The 16790-nt window shown below is 37.1% G+C and overlaps 1 protein-coding gene across 1 annotated transcript; it reads left to right on the top strand.

Annotated features, from left to right (window-relative positions):
- The first annotated feature begins 7506 nt into the window (after window positions 1–7506).
- On the top strand, window positions 7507–8469 carry LOC110306865 (olfactory receptor 4F3/4F16/4F29-like). The gene has a single exon (XM_021179005.1). The coding sequence runs from the start codon at window positions 7522–7524 to the stop codon at window positions 8467–8469; it is 948 nt and encodes a 315-aa protein (XP_021034664.1). The 5' UTR covers window positions 7507–7521.
- The last annotated feature ends 8321 nt before the right edge of the window (window positions 8470–16790 follow it).

Genomic DNA, 16790 nt, shown 5'->3' with positions numbered 1-16790 from the left:
TCCTTCCTTCCTTCCTTCCTTCCTTCCTTCCTTCCTTCCTTCCTTCCTTCCTTCCTTCCTTCTTTCCTTTTAGAGTTATTTGATTTGCTGTGAAGGTACTAATATGAGACCTCTCAAATTTGTTCCCCTTTTATTGAAAATAAATTGTTTTCTCAAATATTATATCTCATATAATTTTTCCCCTCCATCTACTTCTTCCAGTTCCTCCCTGCCTCCTCTCCCACCTGGGTCCATTGCCTTTCTGTTTATCATTATAAAAATCATAGGCTTCTAAGAGATAATAACAAAACATAACAAAATAAAATATATAAAATAAAGCAAAACTGTTATATCAAAGTTGGACATGGCAAACCAACAGAAGGAAAAGGATCTAAGAGGAGGGAAAAATCAGAGACTCACTTGTTCACACTCACAGAAGGCCTGTGATCCTTCCCTCTACCCCACCTCCACTGTCCTACTTCCTCATTCTTTCCAAGGTTTAAAAACTTTTATGGTTCTTTGTGAATTTCATTCCATGTGCTTCAGTCCCACTCATTTCCCCTTCTCCTCATATCTGCCCTCTGCCTATGGAACCTCCTCCTCAACTGAGAAAAAATAAAACTTTTGTTTTGGAAGCTGTGTTGTGTTGCAGTGTGCCTCACAGTGGACCATTTATCTACACCCCCCTTTTTTTTTCTTGTGAATCTTTATTGTTCTGGTACAAGGCCTTTGGCTGTTTTTATGCTACTCTATCAGCACTGGAACCTCACTAGGACTCCTTTCATGTATCCTGTAGTTGCCCTGAGCTTAGTTTTGGGTTTATAGAACTGCCCTCCTTCATACACTTCAGGAGTTTGTTCAGGGGATAGATGTTGGAATGGGTTAATTCAAAGCTCTATATCTGGGTCTGAGAGGTATCTGAGCTGGTCAGCATACTGGCTTTCCTGCACTTCCAATTTTAGCTTAGTTTGCACTTTCTTTATTCCTTCTATTTCTAGTTTTATGTCTTGAACAATTTTCATTATTTAATTTCATTGTGTTTTCACATACTTTATTAACAGATTTATTTATATTCTTTTTATGGTCCATGGACACATTAATAATAGCTATTTTGAAGCCTTATCTTGCTCTTTAGCTATATTGCATTTCTTAGGGCATACTATAGTAGGGTTGCTGGGTTCTAGTGAAGACATTGTGTTGTGTGTTAATTGTGTTCTTTGAAGTGGTGTCTGAGCATCTTGGTTTGGAATGATAGGTGTTTATATCTGTTCTTGTCGTTGTTGGGTAGGTATTCCATTCCTTGTTTCTGTTTTTCTCTCTGGATCTTGGGAAAGTGTGGTGGCTGTGGATTGCCATATAATGCGTGCTATTGAGGTATGGTTAAAGCTCACAGAACATCATGGAAGTTAAAGCAGAAAGAATATGAGAACTGAAGGATGGTGAGCAATGTGTTAGACTTGACATAGCTGTTGCACTAATGAACTTACAGAGTCTGTGATTTCCTGCACAAGATCAAACCTGTCACAATTTTAGCCTGGATGGAGGAGGTGCTCCCAACTCTCTACCTTTAACCAGAGAACTGTAGGCAGTTGCTAGCTGGTGAGGAAGGAAGAGTTACTCCTTGAGATTGTGACCTTGGATAGTTTGTCCATGATCCAATGCATGGCCTCGCACCCTTGCACATATAGGCAACATTAAGTAGATTCATTGGTTAATTGAACAAAAGAAAAAGACACAATGTTGGGAGAGGAATGGGTTAAAGTGAATGTTGGATGAATTGAAATGGAAATTGTGGTTGGATATATTTCATTGCATATATGTGTAAATACTCAAAGAATAAAAAAGGAAAATTAGTAACAAATGAAGTAATCAAACTATTTCTGCAAAGCAAAATGTCTCCTCATAAGGGATTTACAAGTCTATTTCTCTCTATTAAGTGCTTCTCTTCTTGGCTACCATGGGAAAAACAAATATTCCTGTGGGATAGTCTCCAGGCCATGCTATTTCAGTCTCCCAGAAAATCCCAGATCTTTGCAGCACTATGTGGCCACTTCCTCCTAGAGCTACAGTTAGCTTCCATCCTAACAAATGTAGGGGTATTTCTTGACTACAAGAATCCTGTAGAGGACCTAGTTGACACTTTGGGAATGATCACATCTTATTCTGTTATGATATTGTTTTTGTTCCTTTAAAACAAAAGGTAGGTGAAGGGGGAATAGTTATAATATCAGAGAATACAAGTTTCTCTGTTTTAAGGATGGAGGGTTTTTTAAAATTTTTTTTTTGGATCTTTGATACAAAATTTCTGTTCAGGTATTCACACGCAGTTATCTTTTTTGGTCCTTAGAGTTTATATACCACATTGATGAGCAGATCATCCACCTTAAATACTGTTCTCATTAATTCCTGTCTCCTACATCTATGTTCATTACCTTGAATATATTTATTAATAGTTCTCTGTCATCTTATAGCCTAAGCTCAGGCAACACTATTTAACTGTTTGTCATTTTACTTTGAGTGTTCTAAATAATTCTAGCCTTACTTCAAACTGCATTCTTCTCCCTTATCCCTGAGTTTCTCTAACTGGCCTGCTATTTCTGATATGGGTCATTTGCTTGAAATGATTTTTCAAGTTTTATCCTTAAATATTTTGATTGATTAAAGTGTCATTAAATACAACATTCTCAACATTTTATTATGTGATCGCCTTGCTACAGCTATCGTCTTTTAGTTTACTTTATGCATTATACAGTAGATGGTGCTCCTGTAATATTATACACATTATTCCTATTTATTTCAATGTTAATAGCAACTGTTTTAAGCATCTAATACAGAGTACATTCTCAGTAGGTACAGTTTAATTAATAAATTAATTTAATAAAATGTTACACTGAATAGAAACAAAGACAACTAATTTTACACTTGCCTTGGCTTGGCTTGTACAAGCATTATTGATTATTATATTTACATGTTTTGTGCATATGTGTGCTCTTCATTTGTATGTAACTATGTCTAAAAATAGTAAGTGGTGGATGTGTATGAGATACATATGCTATATATATATTTCAAAAATACTCATCAATACTTTCCCATGCTTAGAGAGGAAATGGAGAGTAATTGGCAATAATCTGGACAGATTTCAAAGCTCATGGCACTCATCACTCTATTGTATTATAAAAAGAATAATCAAATTTCCTCTTTGAGAGGTGTTCATGAAGAGAAGTATAAATTTTTGAGGGGTGTCTAGACAATAAAATTGTGCACATACTGGGTCCATATGTGTGCTATGCTATCACAGGGTCTCCTGCTCATTACACGCAGGGCTTCTCAAATAAATATGAGAATAATAATTTACGGGTCAGAGCAATTTTTATATCCATCATCTAATTGGCATTTAGACACATTGTAAGTCTAATTGATCAGGTACTGGGAATAACAGTCTTTTTCTCCCCTAATCTCAGAGCCAGGAGTAGGTTTAGATAATTTGACTGAAAGGTGGAATTGAATTTTAGAATCATACTCATTGTTATCTGACCTTCTAGCTTTCTTTTTTGTCTGGTTAATCACTCCACCCATTTCTTTCCATTGTTTGTATGACTGGTTCTCTTCCATTTTCTACCTTCTTCCTCATTTTTTCTACCTTTCAGATTATTGCTTAAACTTTAAAAAAATGAGTGTCATCATGTACCTACCCAAGAAAGCTTTTTTCCTATGTCATGCAAGATGTGATTGAGACTCGACTACTAGTTGTGATTAGTATTAATTTCCATATGAGAAAAAATTTGCATGTAGAGCCCATCTGAAGACAATGAGGTATTATTAGCAGTGTTTTACTTTAGAAATATTTAGTGCTTTTCATGCCCATTGTGTTTTGTGAGCAACAGAAATGAGAATGTAGAATATCAAGCAAAGAATCTATATATTGTTGATCAAGATGCTTTTTATTTTATTATTATCATTAATTTTCACCATAGTTCGTCTTCTCCATAAATGTATTGTATTTTCTAAATAACATGAATACTTTATTTCAAACTTATTTATGTATACATAAAATATTATTTTCTCTACTTTCTGTATATCATATATTGTCTAATGTTTTATATTACAGATACTATTTGTGAACTTTATGCTTTTCTGACTGAATTACTGAGTTGGGTACCTACAGATTTTAGACAAAATCCTGACTTCCCTCACATGGTATGATAAAGACAAGCATCGTGAATTTTTATTGATTTTTTGGTCAGCATTTATTAGTTTTATAAAATCTTTTACTATGACATTTCAATGGATTCTCATAATGTATGATCGCTCTATTTACTCCTTCTCCTCCTCTTTATTAACACTTCTACATTTTTAGAGTCTTCTACACTTTTAATTTCTTCTTTTAGCTCTATATCTTAGCTCCAAAATACGATAGAAACTGTACAATATTTCTCCTTCTATGTCTGGGTTATTTTACTAACAATGATCTCCAGTTTCATCAATTTTATTGAAGTAAACATAAAGTTCTTTTTTCTTGTTGTGTAAAAGTCAACTGTGTATACCTAACACAGTCGGCTTATCCATTAATTTGCTGATGGGCACCTAACTCAGTTCCACAGGTGGTTATTGTGAATAGTGAACCATCAAGTCTCCTTCTAGTATGATGGTATTTTTCCCTGTGGCTGTATAACCAACAATGATATTGCTAAAGTATATAGCTTGCATACTTATTTGTCTAGTGTCTACACTGATTTTCTTTTGGACAGTAGTGACTAAGGGTCCCTTTCCCCATTCATTTTATCAGTACTTTTTGTTTATTTTCCCCATGATAGCTGTTTTGGTTGTGGTGCAATAAAATTTCAGTGTAGTTTTTATTTGTATATCAATGATGATCATGAATGTTAAGCATTTTGAGAAGATTAAAAAAGTGGGTGAAGAATATATGTTCCAATAATAAGATTCCTTAGCATTTTTAAAAATTCTGAGTTTTTTTCAAACTGGCACTAAAGAAATAAGTGAAAATAATGTGTGAGAGTAACAAACATAGTTTTATTCATAGTTATTAGTCAGAGATTATATTTTGTTTAATTATTATGCAAATCATTTTAGTGTAAATAACAGAAAATTGGGTCAATATATAAATTGTTAGTTTTAATATAAAGGTCACATTTAAGTTTTGATATTTGGTTCTTTTTTTTTTTTTTGTAATTTTCTAGGATATTCAGTTTGTAGATCAAGTATCCAGAGTGCTGGGTTCTGCTTCCGAGTTCTGCTAATAGTGTGAATATTCAGTTTATACTGTTGAGTCTCAAGGGCTTTTTTGTTGGTTGTTCCTTTTTTTTTTCCAGTGGAATAATAGTAAATCTATAGTGAAATAGTCCTGGGTGTTTACTAGGTTGATTATATTTTCTGACTCAGAGCCTTGATTGTTTTTTTCAGAAGATTATCTCTAGTCCTCTCATCAGTGAGTCAGATGCTCATATATTTCTATCCATGTTTCCTTCTTAACAGACTCTTCATTCTGTTTATTCTTCCCATATAGGGAGCATATGGAATTTCCTTCTCCAAGGTCTCACATTTCTGAGCATAAAAAAAAACAGAAAATATCTTTTGTAGACTGTGGACTGTGGGTTCAGGAGATGACAACAAAGCCATTTGATTTAATTGAATGTACAAACTCTTCACTGAGCAGTCACAAGTTCAAGTGAGACCAATACAAGGTGAAAGTTTCTGCCATGCTTGAGGCAAAGAGGTAAATTAAGAAGGTATCATCAGCCTCTGAAGCTGTGTACACGATTGAAGGACATCAAAAACAGATTCTCCATCAGAGTGTCTTCTAAGGCAATATAATTTTTAGATCTTAAACTCACTGGGAACTTACCTTAATTCTCATAATCTTTTTCTCCCCTCAATTTCATGCACACTCAAAAATTACAAGGTGTCAGTTGTTCTTTACTTCTGGATTTAGTTATATATGATCAAAGATAAGAAACATCTGTACTGTTTTCATAGATTATGGCTAGTTTGCTTTCTCTTTTAATTAAAAATGAGTTCAAAGTGTGAAGCTTTGAACATACAACATACCTACATCATGTCAGATATAGCAACAATCCTGTTATAAAATACCAGACCAGTGAGAACAAAACCAAAATGAATATGTAAAAAAAAACAAACCAAAACAACAAACAAACAAAGAAAACCAACAGACAAGTAAGTAACAGATGAGTAAATTTAGGGCAAAGATGAAGAAAGCTTCCCATTTCCTCTTTTACAAGAACAGCTATGAGCATGTTAGGAAATCTGTACAGTTATTGGGTTTGTAGATATATTTGTCATCCAAGGTAGCCAGATAAGCATGCACATTAGGAGAAGAAAGTATGAAATGTGAAATGTACGCATATTTCTCAGGCTCAGAGAAAAACCTTGCAGGACCAGATAATAGGCTCCAGAACAATCCTCATGGTGCTATGGCCAGTAGAGGCTTGCTATAATCTGGGTGGAACTTGGAAGCATAATAGAAAAGATTCAGTGGATCAGTTTAAAGTAGATTCTGGTAAGAGAGACAAAACAGTGACAGAGAGCAAGGTCCCATGTAATTCTAATTGTAGTCAACAGATGAACTTGTCAGATTGACAGACACAGAAAGTAGAATAGCTACTAGAAATGAGAAAAGGGTCTTTCTTAAGAGTCATGTTTTAGAGATGCTTCATAGACCTAACGTTTCAAAGTTATTCGATGAAGTTTGGAATATTTATTTCACAGTACTATGAGATATTCCATATTGCCAAACTATACATTCAAACTGGTCAGGATGATAACTTTATGTCCTATTATAAAAATCACATTAAAATGCAATGAATTCCAAGAATAGGAAGTCTGCTCAACATGACAAAGAATGTACATTCTACCTTTGATAAAGTAATTGCTCTTTGTATACTGTATTAGCTTAAATTATTGAAAATAAAACAGTATCTTATGATTCATCCTATACCATTTAAATTCATTTCCTGCTTAAGTATTATATAGTTGCCACTTTTAGATTGAGATTCAACAATTAATTTTTAGTTTGTGTTTCCATTTAAGAGTCTTGTGTAACTTTTATGAGAAATATGAAAATTTTAATAAAATGAAGAAATGATTTAGTATTTCATGGTCATATGTAACATTGTCCTATTTACCTGTGGAGAAACTTACATTTCCCATGAATTCTTTCTTTATTTGTAAGCAAACATAATTACTTGCTTGCATATTCTCTTTATTGGTGTAGATATCTGTGAAAATTTTGTTTTCTGTAATTTCCTCATTAATTTTGGGCTGTTAGAGGCTTCATTGTTAGCTCTTTCATGAACTTTAAATTATGCTTTTACTATACACTATTCTTGTAATCTTTATTATCATTAGTATAATTATAATCCAGTCTGTGTGATAAATTTTATAATTAAATAGTTTTGTTTATAATATAAATGCAAGTAATCAAATTACTACCATTCCTAATAATTTTACTTTCCCATCATTTTCTTAGCTCTCATAAGTGTATCTGTAATCCAGTTGGCCGAATCTATGGATGGAGAGAACCACACAGTGGTGTCTGAGTTTGTGTTTCTGGGACTCACCCACTCCTGGGAGATTCAGCTCTTCCTCCTTGTGCTCTCCTCAGTGCTCTACATATTAAGCATGACTGGAAACATCCTCATTGTGTTCTCTGTGACCACTGACCCTCACTTACATTCACCTATGTACTTCCTACTAGCATGTCTCTCCTTCATTGATTTGGTAGCCTGCTCTGTTACTTCCCCCAAGATGGTTTATGACTTGTTTAGAAAGCACAAAGTCATCTCCTTTGGAGGCTGTATCACTCAGATCTTCTTTATCCATTTAGTTGGTGGAGTGGAGATGGTGCTACTTGTGGCCATGGCATTTGACAGATATATAGCCATATGTAAACCTCTGTACTACCTGACCATCATGAGTCCACGTGTGTGTGTTTTGTTTCTGGGTGCTGCTTGGGGTCTGGGCATTAGCCACTCATTGTTCCAGCTGGCTTTTCTTGTTGACTTACCCTTCTGTGGCCCAAATGTACTGGACAGCTTTTACTGTGACCTTCCTAGACTTCTCAGATTGGCCTGTAGAGACACCTACAAGTTGCAGTTCATGGTCACTATCAACAGTGGTTTCATCTGTGTTGGCTCTTTCTTGTTGCTTCTTATCTCTTATATCTTAATCTTGTTTAGTGTCTGGAAACATTCTTCAGGTGGTTCATCCAAAGCCCTCTCCACTCTCTCAGCTCACATCACAGTGGTGTTTCTCTTCTTTGGTCCTACTCTGTTTGTATATACATGGCCCCATCCTAACTCCCAGATAGACAAATTTCTTGCTCTTTTTGATGCGGTTCTTACTCCTTTTCTGAACCCAGTCATCTACACATTTAGAAATAACGAGATGAAAGTAGCAATAAAGATAGTTTTCAAAACATTATTAACTTTTAGAAATATTTCATCAATAGTATAATAACATCTTTATTTGAATAACAATGTGTCCTGTGTGAGGCATTTTTGAAATGGAATCAGTGATGTTCATAATTATGAGTCTTTTCATGTTCCTTAACTGAATTGGAAACTAAAGGCTTCTTTGGAAAGTCAGTTTTGTTGGAAGGTATTTTGCTGGGGCAAAGCTTTGAAGGAGTGTTTCCTGAAGCAGACACAAGTGAAAGGATGTTTTACTAGAGCAGACACTCGAAGGAACGTTTCACTGAAGTGGACACAGGTGAAAGGCTGTTTCATTTCACTAATGCATACTTGTGAAGGAAAGTTTTGCTGATGCAGACACAGGTGAAAGGATGTTTTGCTAAAGCCATCATGTGAAAGGATTGATGATGAGGGATTTTTTGCTAACAACACATATGTATTTGTTCACCCCACATGCATCATTGAGCTTTAAGTATTTGTTCACCCTACTTGCATTGTTGAGCTCTATATGTCGTGACTCCATAAAGAGAAACACCAAAAATTGGTGCTATGCTTGTGGCTTCTTGTGGCTTTTTGCCACTTCCACTGACTTGGGATAATTGTCAGAGTGATGTAAGCTGATACAGACTCATGTGGAGTTTTGCTAAGACAGACTCTCATGGTGAGGCAAGACATGTGGAGGACATGTGATATTTGGAGGGAGTATAAATAGGATTCAATGAACTGTGAGAGGGGCTGCTGTTAGAGCAGCCACTGCTATGCTTCTTGGTCTTTTCTGTTCTTCATTTCATTGAGAGAGATGCAGCTGACAACTTCTCCTGGTGTCCCTGCTGGTCCAAACCTCTTCTGCTGATTTGTGCTGTTTCAGCTGAGCCCTGGCTGTCTCCTGACTGTACAGAATTGGACTGCCAGTATATTCATGAAATGTTTTTGGTTTCTTTGTTTTGTTTTGTTTGTTTTTTGTTTTTTTTTGCATTATTTAGATTTTTTTATTTTTAAAATTTACTCTTTAATCTACTTTTTACAGTCCAGACTTTATCCCCCTCCTGGTCCTCTCTCTGATTGTTTTACATCCCACTCCCCTGTCTCCAAGAGGATGCCCCCATGCCACGCCCACCTCACCAGACCTCCCTACTTTCTGGGGCTCTAAGTCTCTGAAGGGTTAGGTACATCTTCTATGACTGAGTCCAGACCTAACAGTCCTCTGCTGTATATGTACTGGGGGCCTCAAATCAGCTAGTTTATGCAGCCTGTCATTAAATATTCTTACTTTCAATAATGATGGGTGATTTTCTTCTTTCTTCAGTGTTAGAAAATATCCTTGTTTTATAAAAAATATGCCTGTTATAAGATATCATCTTTCACTTTAATATTTTTAAGCAGACACATCACATCCAGCTTCTCACCTGAGCTGGATCCTATGCCATATTTCTCAGGGTCTAACTCAGTGAGTACGAATGACCCTTAGTTGAATGCAATCTTCTTAATGTGGCAGACAAAGCCAAGGTCCCAAATCAAGGGTCCTAACTTATTCTCATCACCTCTGCCTCCTCTACAACCAACCTCTAGGCTTTGGCCAGAACCTACCCTGTTTGTGTTGCAACCTACACTTCCCTCCAATATCAAATCCTAGTTTCCTCTCTGCCATATGTATCTCCACACTCAGGCATGCTCCAGGTTGCACATTTTAATCCAGCCCCATTTGTTCATCTGTTTTTATTTAATATAAGCTATCCCCACCCTCTAGGCCCAGCCCACCCATTCATTCTCTATTTTGTTCTAACTTTCTCTGTGCATATTAGACACACAGCTAACAAAAGAAGTCTACATGACTAGATCTCACTGAAAAAAAAAATAGACCAAGTCTTTATCTCCCATCCAAATCTACCAGTTCTATAGATTACTTGCCTATGAAAACTTTCTAAACGAATTGCAGGATACAGTTTTTTTTTTTTTTTTTTTTTTTTTGAGACAGGGTTTTCTGTGTAGTCCTGGCTGTTCTGGAACTCACTCTGTAGACCAGGCTGGCCTCGAACTCATAAATTTGTCTGCCTTTGCCTCCCAAGTGCTGGAATTAATGTCATGTGCCACCACTGCCTGGCTTAGGATACAGACTTTTAAGAGAACAATTATAAACTTTATCAAAGAACTCAAGGAACTTAAAGAAGAAAGGAAAAGCAGATCAATGAAATTAAGGAAAACGAACTTCCTGAGAATAAATGGCCAAATGATACTGAAGTAAACACCAACATAAGTCTGATGGAAATGATGAAGACAATGCAGCAATTGAGAACAGAATTCAATAAAGAGGTAGAAACTTTGAAAAGAACTCAAGCTGAAATGGAGATGGAATGAAAAATTCCCATCTTTCCAATAACAATTAGGAAACAAAGCAAACCCCTAAAATTAAAATGAATCTGCTGTAATTCGGATAGGCCTGCCTTTATATGTTATTTGGCCTTTTCCCCTGGTTGATTTTAAACTTCTTCCTTTGTTCTGTATATTTAGCAGGATTTTCTTTCTTTTCTTTTTCTCCACATTTTTTAAAAATTAGATATTTTCTTTATTTACATTCTAAATGTTATCACGAAAGTTCCCTATACCCTCCCACCCTCACTCTGCTCCCCTACCCATCCACTGCCACTTCTTGGCCCTGGCATTCCTCTGTACTGAGGCATATAAAGTTTGCAAGACCAATGGGCCTCTCTTTCCAATGATGGCCGACGAGGCCATCTTCTGCTACATATGCAGCTAGAGACACGAGCTCTGGGGGTACTGGTTAGTTCATATTGTTGTACCACCTATAGGGTTGTGGATCCCTTCAGCTCCTTGGGTACTTTCTCTAGCTCCTCAACTGGGGGCCCTGTGTTCCATCCTATAAATGACTGTGAGCATCTACTTCTGTATTTGCCAGGCACTAGCATAACCTCACACGAGACAGCTATATCAGGGTCCTTTCAGCAAAATCTTAGCAGAATTTTTTTTTTTCTACTTCAATCTGTTTAGTGTTCTGTAAGCTTCTTTTACAGAATTCTCTCTCTTTCTCTTTGTCTCTTTCCTCTCTTACAGATTTATTTATTTCATATATGTGAGTACACTGTCACTGTCTTTAGGCACACCAGAAGAGGGAATCAGATCTCATTATTGATGGTTGTGAAGTACCATGTGGCTGCTGGGAATTGAACTCCAGACCAATGGGAGAGCAATCAGTGCTCTTAACCACTGAGCCATGTCTCCATCCCAGAAATTTCTCCTTTTAGGTTAGGGAAAATTTCTTTAATGATTTTGTTTTTGTGCCTTTCAGCTGGGAATCTTCTCTTCCTATTCTTAGGTTTTTTTTTTTTTCATAGTGTCCCAAACTTTCTGTATGTTTTGTGTTATGAACTTTTTTGATTTTGCATTTTCTTTGATATAGTAATTTCTTTTATACTATCTCATATATTTGAGATTCTCTCTTCTATAGTCTGTATTCTGTTGGTGATGATTATGCCTATAGTTTTTGTTCTTTTTCCTATGTTTTCCACTTCCAAGATTACCTCAGTTTGTGTATTTCACTTTTCAGGTCTTGGACAGTTTTATTGATATCCTTCACCTGTTTGATTGTATTTTCTTCTACTTTTTTATATTTATTTGTTTCTTCTTTTAATGCTTCTACTTGTTTGAATCTATTTTCTTTATTTCCTTGAGAGATTTATCCATGTCTCCCTAAAGGCCTCTGCATCATCTTTAGAAAATGAAATTTAGGATCATCTTGTGCTTCAGTTTCATTAGAAAATCCAGAGTTTGTTGTAGCATGTTAGCTGGGCTCTGATGGTACCATATTGCTCTAGGTCTTGTTGATTTTGTTCTTATGCTGTCCTTTAGGCATCTGGTTTTCCCTGGTGATGGCTAGATAATTCTGATGACAGCAGGACTTCTTGGGATGGTGGGGGACCCCTGGACCAGACAATGAAATTCAGGGTACACATCTCTGCTAGCTGTGCCTCAGGCAAACCCCACTTTTCAGACTGTGTCCTAGGAGGACCCTAATCTTCATGCTGTGTCTTAACCAAACTCAACTGGGAGGACAGGCAGATCTGACTTTGCAAGCTGTGTCTTAGTTGGACTAACTGGGAGGGTGGGCAGATACAACTAAGATGAAATTGGTTAGGCATCTCAAGCTATTTAGATTTCGGGCCTCTGAAGGTGTCCACCAGGAGGCAGGATGTCATTGGGGTCTTGCAGAGCTCCTCCAGACTGAAAATCATGCCCACAGCTAAACCATGGGGTTCAGAGGATCATATGCCACTTACCTCTGCTATTGAAGTTCTAGAGCGCTAAGACAACAAAAGGAGATCAAGTGGATACAAATTAGAAAGAAAGAAGTAGCCAACAACATCCAGAAGAAGCTTGACTGTCAGGTGCTGTAACATGCCCAGGTTCATAGGTGAGGAGGCCACAATATCTGCCCCAACACCAGAAGTAACTGGGACCAGCAGGATCCAGTGATGCAGGAACCCCACCCAACTAGTGGCATGAGTTCTTTCTGGTCTGAGCCAGTGCTGTGAGTGTCTGCACTAGGTTGGGCACTAGCTCTGTATTCAGTTCCACAACACCCATAAGAAGCTCACTGTCAGGTGCTCTAACACAACCAGAATCACAGGGTTGCAGAAGCTAGGTCACAACAGGATTTTAGGATCCCAGAGGCAGCTTGACTCTCAAGAGCTCTGACATATCCAGGATCTCAGGATCCCAGAATCCTAGAATCCCAGTATCACAGAGACAACTGAACAACTGGACACTGAGGAGTTCTGACACAACCAGTATCACAGGAGGGACAGGCTCCAGTCAGAGATAGTGAGGGCAGGTAGCACTAGAGATAAAGAGATGGCAAGTGGCAAGCATAAGAACCTTACCAACAGAAACCAAGGCTACTTGGTATCATCAGAACCCAGTTCTCTCATCATAGCAAGCCCTGGATTCCCCAACACACCAAAAAACCAAGATTCAGATTTAAAAATCACACCTCAACATGATGATAGAGGACTTTAAGAAGGACATAAATAATTCCCTTAAAACATATAGGAGAACACAGGTAAACAGGTAGAAGCCCTTAAAGAGGAAACAGAAAAATCCCTTAAAGAATTACAGAAAAACACAACCAAACAGATGAAAGAACTGAACAAAAGCATACAGGATCTAAAAATGGAAACAGTATCAATAAAGAAATCACAAAGGGAGCCAAGCCTGGAGTTAGAAAAACTAGGAAAGAGATCAGGAGTCATAGATGCAAGTGTCACCAACAGAATAAAAGAGATAGAAGAGAGATTTTCCAGTGCAGAAGATACCATAGAAAACATTAGCACAACAGTCAAAGAAAATGCAAAAAGCTTCTAACCCAAAACATCCAACAATGTTGGTGCCATTACTATATTGTTTTGGATGCATAGAAAGGTTATTTTGACCTGAGAGTTTTTATGCTTAGAAAGACAATATTTTGCAGTATTCTCGGCCTTCATAATGGCCTATCAAATCTTAAATGATCTTTGTTGCTGTTGCCTCTTAGACCTCATCTACATGACCCTTATTTCCTGCACATTTACTCTCTTTAACCTCCTATGGTTCTTTGGACATTGTAAATATAAGTTCATACCTTAGAGTTCTTGCTCTTTCTGTTGTGTCTCCATCAAATATCTTAGTGATTTCTTCACCATTCATTCATGTTCTCATGTTCCTTTTCATTTGAATGATGAGGAAGAAATATCTCATGAGTCCTATTTTAGAATATTTCTCTTGTACCAATGTGTTAAAGGCAGTTTCTCGCTTTCTTTTGTATTAGAATCAGTGTGGTTGTTTTTATGTTGAGGTCTTTAATCCAACTGGACTTAAATGTTGTACAGAGAGATAAATATGGGTCTATTTTCATTCTACTACAAGTGGAATTAGTTCATAATTTACAGAATAACTATGCTAAAATCCACAAACCCAAAGAAACTAAGTATAAGGTTGTCCCTAGGGAAGATGCCTGCATGTCACTCAGATTTCAGGGGAAATGAAATAAACATCAGAGGTGTATTGGGGGGGAGGGATCTGGGTGGGAGTGGAGAATGTGGATGGGGATCTGGTGTGGGGACAAGAAGAGCTAGAGAGAGATGGGAAAGAAAACAAAATTGATTGGGGTTATTTTTGGGACTAGTTGGAAACCTAGCAAAGAGCAGGCTGCCAGAAGTATTTGGAAGTGACCCTAGCTGACACTCATAATAGTGGGGAATAAAGACAATTAAGTTACCCTTTCTTGTAGCCTGCCAGGATTTTCTCTGGAGGGAAAGGGACAAAAATATTTGGCTCAAAATTTGTTCTTGCTTACAAAATGTAGAGTAATAAAGACAGAACAGAGATTGAGGGAACAGCCAACCAATGACTGCCCCAACTTGAGACCCATCCCATAGGAAACAGGCAACCATTGTCACTATTAGTGGTACTCTACTATGCTTGCAAACAGAAACCTAGCATTACTGTCTCCTAGTGAGAGGCTTCATCCAGAAGCTGATGGTAACAGATGCAAAGATCCACTGCTAAATGCCAAACACCAGATGGAGCTAGGGGAGTCTTGTGGAAGAATTGGGGATAGGATTGAACAATCTGCGGTGGTCAAGGACAACACAAGTAGACCTACAGAGTTAACTAACCCAGTTCCATGGGGGTTCACAGAGACTGAACCACTAACCAAAGAGCTAGCAGTGGCTGGACCAGCACATTTTTAGAAGATGTGCAGATTTTTCTTCATGTCAATCCCCTAACAATTGGAGCTGGGGCTAACTCTGAATCTGTTGCCTGCCATTGGCTCCCCTTTCCTAGCTAGACTGCCTGGTTGAGCCTCAGTGGGAGAGGCTTTGACTTTTTTGTCCCAGGACTGGATGGTACTCAAGGGGGGATGGTTGCCCAGGGTAGGGGAGAGGGAAATGGGGGAGGAATTTGTTAGGTTGGTACTTGAAAGAGAGGAGGAATGGGGATATGCATGGGCTGTAAATACATAAACATATTAATGAAAAAAATCTGTGTCTATCTGTGAATGTAGGCCTTGGTTTTCAACTTGATTCCGATTATTAGCATTCCGATTATTAGCATGTTTGTTTTTAAACCAATACCATACAGTTCTTTAAAAATTAGTAAGCAAACTGTAGGACAACTTGAGATTTATAATAGTGATTTATATTTTGGGATTGTTTTCAGTACCATGATTTGTGTATGCATGCATGCATGCATGCATGTGTGTCTGTATGTGTGTTTTCTTTTTTCTTTCTAATTTAATTTTATTTTTAACTTATTTTTTTACACACCATATATCATTCCCCATGCCCCCCATCCCCCTCCTACTGCTCCACATCCCACACCTCCTCCCCACCCCACCATGTGTTGGTTTTCACATGAAGCTGAAGATTATCTCTTCAATTTCTGTGAAGCAATGTGTTGGAATTTTGATCAAAATTGTGTTGAATATATAGGTTGCATTTGATAGATGACCATTTTCATTATATTAAACCTAACAACCTAAATGCATGGGGAATCTTTCCATTTTCTGATGTCTTTTCAATTTCTTTCTTCAATGTCTTAAAGTTTTTATCGTAAAAGCTTTTCACTTGCTTAGTTAAATTTACCCTTAAATATTGTTGAAATTATTGTGAGGTATTATATTCATAATTTTTGTCTTGATTTGACTATAACTAAGCAAGTGAAAGATCTGTATGACAAGAACTTTTAAATGTCTGAAGAAAGAAATCAAAGAAGACCTCAGAAGATGGAAAGATATCTCATGATCATGGATTGGCAGGATTTATATAGTAAAAATGGCCACCTTGCCAAAAGCAATCTACAGATTCAATGCAATTTCCATCAAAAGTCCAAATCAATTCTTCAACGAATTAGAAAGTGCAATCTGCAAATTCATCTGGAATAACAAAAAATCCAGGATAGCAAAAACTATTCTCAACAATAAAAGAAATTCTGGGGGAATCACCATCCCTGATCTCAAGCTGTACTACAAAGCAATCATGACAAAAACTGCATGGCATTGGTACAGTGACATGCAGGTAGATCAATGGAATAGAATTGAAGACCCAGAAATGAACCCACACACCTATGGTCACTTGATCTTTGACAAAGGTGCTAAAACCATCCAGTGGAAAAAAAAAGACAGCATTTTCTTTTCTTTTTTTTTATTGGGTATTTATTTCATTTACATTTCCAATGCTATCCCAAAAGTCCCCCACATGCTCCCCCACCCACTCCCCCACCCACCCACTTCTTGGCCCTGGCATTCCTCTGTACTGAGGCATGTAAAGTTTGCACAACCAATGGGCCTCTCTTTCCACTGATGACCAACTA

Source organism: Mus caroli, chromosome 2, assembly GCF_900094665.2.
Source record: "Mus caroli chromosome 2, CAROLI_EIJ_v1.1, whole genome shotgun sequence".
Lineage (NCBI taxonomy): Eukaryota > Metazoa > Chordata > Mammalia > Rodentia > Muridae > Mus > Mus caroli.
The sequence above is the reverse complement of the archived record's forward strand: the minus strand, read 5'-3'. Positions and strand labels throughout refer to the sequence as shown.

Excerpts from the sequence above, each read along its gene's own strand:
- LOC110306865 (XM_021179005.1), top strand. The coding sequence starts at position 7,522 with ATGGATGGAGAGAACCACACAGTGGTGTCTGAGTTTGTGTTTCTGGGA.